Below are 7,962 nucleotides of genomic sequence, written 5' to 3'. Positions count from 1 at the left end.
CCTAAAGGATTCTATGATTCTAGATCAGGAAAAATGTTAGACTTGGAAATAAGGTATAGGACTGAAAGTTCACATTTTAGACTCTATGCAAGATTGGGAAACAAATGTAGCTTTAACACTAAATTTGCCTTTTGCCCTCCTAAATAGAGATTTTATATCTGTTTACAAAGTATTTAAGAGATTGTTACTTGAGCATACAGTGAGATATTTTTGTTCTGGCATGTGTTTGGAAATAATTTGTTTTGTTCTGAACTTTTTAATGATTTTCTAAGTAAAACACTTAACTAAAACTTAAATTTGTGTCTGTTAAGTATAAAATTTTAAAAATTAAATTTTATTTTCTTCAAATACTTTTTCTAAACTTTAATGGTTTGACAGAATAGAATTTAATGGATTCTTTCTGTACATCGAGTTTTGAAAGTATTGTAAAAGTTAAAAGGTGTCTGGTGTGATACTTCAGAAGTGAAATCAAAGTGAGTAACTTAAGTTCCCCTTGAGACTTCTAAAAATTCCCTTTGTCATTTCTTCTTACAATTAGTTAAAAATTTCCTGTCCTTCCTATGGTTTGAAATATTGAATTAATAAATATCAGTCTACCATAAATTTTAGTGGAAATCTAGATGAAAAAACCCTTAAACTTCCACTCTGGTGATTTAGATTTGACTGGACTAACTCATGTTTAAGAGGAATTTTTTTTTTTATGTGCTATTTAAACAGAAACCAAAACTAATGAAGGAAGTGAAGACAGGAGAAGCCTTCCAGTGCAAATTTAAGTAGAAAATACTTGCATTTTAAAAAAAAAAAATAAAAATTTTAAAAAAACCAAACAAAATCAACTCATAAGTCATGACTATTTGTTATCTGTAGTATCTTTATTTTGATGATGCATCTAAAACTTGGCTTAATGTCTCATTAAACTTGAGGATTATTCATGCATCTTTTGGATTTTAAAATTATTTCTCTATATAAGGTGATATTCCTGAGTGTAGGTTTGTCATAGCCTTAGTTTAAATGTCTGGGTTTTAAAGGACCTCAATTATAGCGCTCTTCATATCTTTTCAAAATCCCTTTTCAGTTTACAGTTACAAAACCAAAAAAATAGGTTCTGATTTTTTTTAATAAAAAGCTTTAAATGTTTCCAAAGTCAAACATGTAATAGTCATAAAATATTTAACCAAAATGATACTACCTTCATTACTCCTGTTGTGTTTATACTTACAGTTTTTATGAGGTCTTGTTGTTGCTTTTGTGTGAAAAAAGTGTGTTTAACTTCTGATCAACTTGAAATTGGGTAGAGATTTTTATTACTATGTCCATTGAACTTATTTAACACCTTAAAATTACTTTATCTTTGTTTTACAGATGGAATACCTGAGGTTTACTATTTTGGCCCATGTGGCAAACATAATGCTATGGTACTAGAACTACTTGGACCTAGTCTGGAAGATTTGTTTGACTTGTGTGGTAGGACATTTTCTCTTAAAACCGTTCTTATGATAGCCATACAGTTGGTAAGTAGAATAGATGTTAATCTGAGTGTTCATTAGAGTAACTAAATCAGTCTTCAATTGATTAAATGATAATTTCACTCATGAAATTTCCACTTGCTATGTTTTAAATTGGTGTTGGTGGCTTCTAAAGAACCTCTGATATGGTCTTAGCAGGAAAACTGTCTTAGGTTATTTTAATTTCCTTTGCTGTAGTTTTTCAAGAATCATTGTCTGTGTAGTTTCATTGTGTCTTCTGAGTTCTCCTAATCAAAACCTGAAATCAGTAATTTATGTTTGATATACACAGTTAAAAAAGAAAACCATAGTGAAATTAAAATTATTTTAATATAGGAAAAGTTGGATGATGGGACTCCTAAATAGCATAAATATTTTTCCTGGGCATTCTTGGAAGGAAAGCAAGTGGGCAAACAAACAAATCCCCCAAACCCTTCCAAAAATCCTAAAATAACACAGTTATTCAGTAAAGGATTTCCTGATTTAATTTGACCCACACTCAGGTGGGAAGTGGAAAGATGGAGAAAGAGAAATAAGGCTTTGCATGTTTCCCTTGATACAATGTGTGTTAAATAAACATGGTACTGAACCTCCAATTCCTTGAACAGGTAGTGATGTTTTTACCCATGAAAGGTCAAAAAAGCAGTTTGAAACACATCTGTAATTGTATAGCAGGCCTTCAGCTATACACATAAAGACATATTTAACATATTTACAGCAAAAATTACAAAGTTCATTTTTTGAAATGATCTTTGGTTCTGTGATTATTTGAGCATATTTAATACTTGCGTTTTTTTCTGAATATACAAATTTTGATAGAACGTAATCTATTTAAAATTAAGATTACAGGCTTGGGGTGAACATGCAGTGCTTTTGTTGATCACTTTAACATATCATTTTACTTAGTTCTACATGGAGCTGCTTACTGGTTGATGTTATAGTTTCTAGTTGTAGTTTTAATGTGCACAAAACATACTTGGTGCCACTGTTCTTAAAGAAGATAGTCTGTTATATATTCATGTCTAATGTCCTGTATGGAGGATTTCCAGTACACTGTGTGATTTATGTACTTGGGGGATATGTACCATTTCATTGACTTTCACTGGGAGATATCTTGTTAAGAGCAAAACCCCTTTGGTTTCAAGGCACTATGTGGGTGATTGCCTCTAAATGTAAATACTTCACATTGACTTTACCTTATACACATTTTAATGTGGCAACCTAAAGCTTAAAGTAAGCTAATTTTTCTATCATGTTTTTCTTTTATTAAAGATTTCTCGTATGGAATATGTCCATTCAACAAGCTTGGTATACAGAGATGTAAAACCTGAGAACTTCTTAATAGGAAGACCTGGAAGCAAAACTGAAAAAATTATTCATATTATAGACTTTGGTTTGGCAAAGATGTATATAGATCCTGTAACAAAGCAGCACATAACGTATCGAGAACACAAGAGCCTTACAGGAACGGCTAGATACATGAGTATAAATACACATTTAGGAAAAGGTACGTGTGCTTTTTAAGTGCAGAAGCAAGAATTCAACAGCTGTCATTTGTCTGAAATGATATTGTTTTCAAGTTGTAGTTTCCTTTAGACTGTAGTCAGTAAGAACTGTGAGTTTTGTGTACTGTGTGAAATGATAGTTCTTACGGCTGTAAAGTTCTCTGGGTCTCTAATTATCATGATTGTATCTCAGCAAATAATTTATTTTTGTTAGGTACCCACAGAAGATAGATGGTGTACATCTTTTGGTATTATAACACCTTCACGTTAGAAGCATACCATGGTGAGGTGGGGTGGGCAGGAAGCAGATACGCTTATTGAAAATGTCAAAGTGAATAGATTGCAACAATATAGGTTTTCAATGCTACCTTACCAGTTTTTTGATCTTTTTGAAATGCATCAAGGTGGTGGAATAAAAGTACCATAGATTTTTATCCTGATTTTATCCTGGTTTCTTGATTATTATACATTTTATGCTTACACTCCTTAATGAGGCTTTTTCAGAGTAGTTGAAGTTTGTGCTAGTGCGCTGTAAATACGATGAGCTAAAGAGAGGATATAGAGAGAGGGGTAAGTTATTATTGAACGAATAAGTTTAGCTGGAAAAAAGTGCGTGAGTGCTCTAAGTGGTCTCTGTATAGATGTTTTTTAGTGAAATCAGGTTTGACACCTTTGATTTTGTGTAGATTAGTTGCTTATTATTGCATTGTAATCACTAACTGTGTTGCATTTCGAACTTGTCATTAAGTGCTGCATAATACTTGTGGTTCAAAGGTTCTTCATGTTAATATGGCAAATAACAAACCATTCACATTTTCCAGACAGCAATAAGGTGGTTTATCAATATCAGATCATAGTAGCTTCTGGCTAGCAGCCATATGATGAAGAGATGTTAACATGTGGAATCATAGACTCGTTTAGGTTGGAAAAGACCCTTAGGATCACAGAATTCAACTATAAACCTAATGCTTCCAAGTCCATTGATAAACCATGTTCCTGTATGCCACTTGCACATATCCCTCCAGGGATGGTGTCTTCACCACTTCCCTGGGCAGTCTGTCTCAGTGGTTGGTAACCCTTTCTGTGAAGATTTTTTTCCTGATACCTAAGGTGAACGTCCCCTGGCACAACTTGAGGCTATTTTCTTTCATCCTATCACTTGTTTCTTTGGAGAGGAAACTGACCTACACCTTGCTAGAGCCTCCTTTCAAGTAGTTGTAAAGTGTTGAAACATCTCCCTCGGCCTCCTTTTCTCCATATTAAAAAAACCTTGGTTCTCTCAGCTGCTTCTCATAAGACTTGTTGTCTAGACCTTTCACCAGATTTGTTGCTCTTTCTTGGACATGCTCCAGCACCTCAAATGTAGTTCAATTTAATATATATTTCTTAATAAAGTTGTAATAGATAGCTTTTAAAGGATAATAATTAAGTCTTTTCAGCCTTTATGCCTTTCTTAAAAAGGAACTGAATTACCTCATCTATGCAATATTTTTTCTTACTGAATGTGTATAGGGCCCTTCTGCCTGTTTCTGCTTTTTTAGTGCCTGCCTTAATCTCAGACTAAGTAGGGATGGATGACTTGTCTAATTTACTTGACTACTAAACTGAGTTCAGATACACCTCTCTGAAAGTGTAAAGGAGGAATATATACAATTATCATTAAGGTCATTATATAGCAAATGTAGGTCTGTATTTGCAAAAAGTCATTTAATGGCAATTCAGGACAGTTTGCAGCTTTTTCAAATTAAAGTTGCAAATTTTCAGAACAGACAGGAGAAAGACTTAAGAAGGTATATTTAACTGATGAGGAAAAGATGTTTTTCTGTGTTGACATTTTGAAAAGGTATTCATTCCCCATGGCCAAACATTAGTTTATGATTAAAAAATTAGTTTTGAGTTATATTTCTTCTTACATCTCTGCATCCTCTGGCCTCTTTTTCTTAGCAAGCAAAGCTGAAGGATTTAATTTCATCATGTACAAAACAATTCTGCTGTTCATTCCAGATTCTGCTATGAGTTGGTTCTGCTTTCTCCATGTAGATTCCTAAGTCAACCTCAAATCTCTCAAGTAGGGAGAAAAAAGCAGATGTAACTATGTCTATGTTGGTTGTGTATATGTAAGGTTAACTGCATGTAAAATCCCTGGATTATTAGAAGTTTATGGTCAGAAATGACTGAACTTGATGATTGCTGAAAGGCAATCCCAGTCATTTGATAAGAGTTCTGAGTACAGTATACGTAGACTTAAATAGGATTTTGCATGTTTACACAGTGCATATTTTTTTAGGGAAATATGAAAATGTGCTGTTTAATTTTTAACTGTCCTTCCTTAGTACCTGATACATGATTTTGGAGGAAGCGTTTTGAGTTGCTTTTAAAATCTCTTTGGCAGTCCCACATCCTGGAAACATCTTCACAGAGTGGCTACCTTTGTTATATGCATGCTTTTAGGGGGAAGTTCTGAAAAGATTAAATAATAGTTGCTTCCCTTTTTAACATTGGGAGATTTGGCTCTTGTTGCCCATTTTTTTTTTTTTTTTTTTCAAATTGCTTCTGAAATTTGGAAAGCATAGAATTAAGTAGCAGATTTTTGAGAGAGTACATGAAGCGTTGGTGTAATTATTTGTACTCGTGCATCGTGAACACACTGGTGTCAGCAGTATTTTTTTGTCAAACACATTTAATATCTAGAGCACAACAAAGTATTGAGAAAAGCAGTGGAAACTTGATTCTGTGAGCCTCCTGGAATTCAGCTTGCTTGGCTAAGCTTAGTAAATGGGTTTATATCAAACAGAGCAGCTGTGAAACTTAACCGGTTTGCTTTTAAGACCAAAGCTTCTGTACATAAAGAAGTTAACCCACAAAGCTTAGCTGTCATATTGTAGTTAAACAGATGAAATGAGAGAAGTGAGAAATGTCTTTGTTTTGCTGGCAACTTGAGTCTTGGTGGTTTCAGGGAATTCTGTGTCCAGATAGCTTTTAAATATCTCTGGGGAGGGAGACTCCACAACCTCTTTGGGCAAACTGTGCCAGTAATACATGTTCCTGTAATACATACAAAGCAGAAATTTTACCTATGTTCTTAAGACATTAAGTTGTTACTGTTTCAGTTGTTGCAGCTGGAAGTTTGTCAGACGGATAAAAGATTTGTTTTTAATTTGAACATTACCTCTAATAAGTATTATATACTTAAGCTGTTGTTTTTTCTTACCGTTTTACAGTTATGTAAAAATGGAATTCCCTTCCTTTTTCAATTAAACTTATTTCCACAAGGGTATTGAAACCGTGTCTGAGAACTGGTCTACTGTTTGGCCTTTTTTCTACAGTGGAATTAAAATACAGTATGACAGCTTTGAGGAGTTCATTTAGTATTTGAAAATGGAAGGAGAATCCTGTCTTTGTGAGACAGCAGTATTTACTAGAGAACGATGAGATTTTCTAGTTATGACCACAACGATGACAAATTTGCCCTGACTCCAACTCTTGTCATCATTGATGCCAGTGGGTTTTGAAATTTTTAAGTAGTGTCTTAATTAGAACAGTATAATAGCATATTCCAGATAATTTATATACAATGAATAGACCTCTCACTGATCCAAAAATGCACGATATATGGAGCTGACCGTAACTCTGTGTTCATTCACATAGTAAGCGGACGCGTAGGAAGTAAGGGAGCTGTTCTGTAAGCTTGTCATATGTGCTGGACTGAGCAATGCACGCTCGCAGCCCAGAGGGCAAACTGTCCTGGGCCGCATGGAATGAAGCGTGGCTGAAAGGTGGAGGGAGGTGGTTCTCCTTCTCTACTCTGCTCTCATGAGAACCCACCTGGAATACTGTGTGCAGCTCTAGAGCTCCTAACTCAAGAAGGATGTGGACCTGTTGGAGTGGTTCCAGAGGAGGGCCCATGAAGATGAGCATAAGGCTGGAACACATCACCCAGAAGGACAGGCTGAGAGAGTTGGGGTTGTTCAGCCTAGAGTAGAGAAGGCTGTGAGGAGACCTTACTGCAGCCTTTAGTATCTGAAGGGGGCCTACAAGAAAGCCTGGGAGTGACTTTTTACAAGGGCTTGTAGTGATAGTTGAGGGGTAATGGGCTCAGACTGGAATAGGACAGATTTAGAGCAGAAATTAAGTTCTTCACTATAAGCATGGTGAAGCACTGGAACAGGTTGCCCAGGGAAGTTGTGCATGCTCCATCACTGAGTATGCTCAAGGTCAGGTTGGATGGGGCCTTGTGCAACCTGGTCTAGTGAGAGGTGTCTGTGCTCATGGCAGGGGGGTTAGAAGTAAATTGTCTTTGAGGTCCTTTCCATCCCAAAACATTCTATGATTCTATGATGTGTTATTTTTCACCAGGTAAAGACTTACACTGTGTTATTAGTAAGCTGTATTAAAGCCGTAGAGCTTTAAGATTAGATTAAATGATTTTCCTTTTAAAGAATAATAGAATAAGTACTGGTATTTTCTGATCGTATCATGACTATGTAACACTGAGAAGACTTTTTAAAAAACTTCGTAGCAGGGTTTGAGCTTCCTAAATGTTACTTAGAGAACACAAATTCCTCAAGTAAAGGAAGCATTTATTTTGCTTTTCAGGCCTGTTTGATGTCAGTTTAAGGGCACAGAAGCAATTATAAAATCAAATGAGCTTCTCTTGTCCCCCTTAATGAGACACTCCTTCACCCCCACTCACCATATCTTTTAAGAAAATCAAAATTGAAAAACGTAACTGAATTTTGAGGGCATTACACATCTGATAGTAACACAGGAATGTAGTAAATGACAATTTCTCCTTCAGGGGGGATTTTTCCAATCCTTAGGTAGAATCTTGATCTCTGGTTTGACAGGTTTATTTTTGCCTAATGACAACTTGTTTAATGTGAATGAAAATTCTGGCAAATTTAACTTGTGTATCCCAAGTTAAAATAAATTCTGTACACCTCAGCCTCATG

At 35.2% G+C, this 7,962-nt stretch overlaps 1 protein-coding gene across 1 annotated transcript in view; it reads left to right on the top strand.

The window, feature by feature from the left end:
• Positions 1–1,367: 1,367 nt before the first annotated feature.
• The window catches only part of LOC103778789, a gene marked incomplete at its 3' end in the record, with an annotated part of 18,143 nt that continues 11,548 nt past the window's right edge, over positions 1,368–7,962 (top strand). The window contains exons 1-2 of the mRNA XM_008946439.1: positions 1,368–1,511; positions 2,778–3,012. Coding sequence (XP_008944687.1) covers positions 1,413–1,511; positions 2,778–3,012 — 334 coding nt within the window. The remainder of the gene's footprint in view (positions 1,512–2,777; positions 3,013–7,962) is intronic.

Source organism: Merops nubicus, unplaced genomic scaffold (genome assembly GCF_000691845.1).
Source record: "Merops nubicus isolate BGI_N331 unplaced genomic scaffold, ASM69184v1 scaffold12540, whole genome shotgun sequence".
In the NCBI taxonomy this organism is placed as follows: Eukaryota; Metazoa; Chordata; class Aves; order Coraciiformes; family Meropidae; genus Merops; species Merops nubicus.
This window is presented reverse-complemented; position numbering and strand designations above follow the sequence as displayed.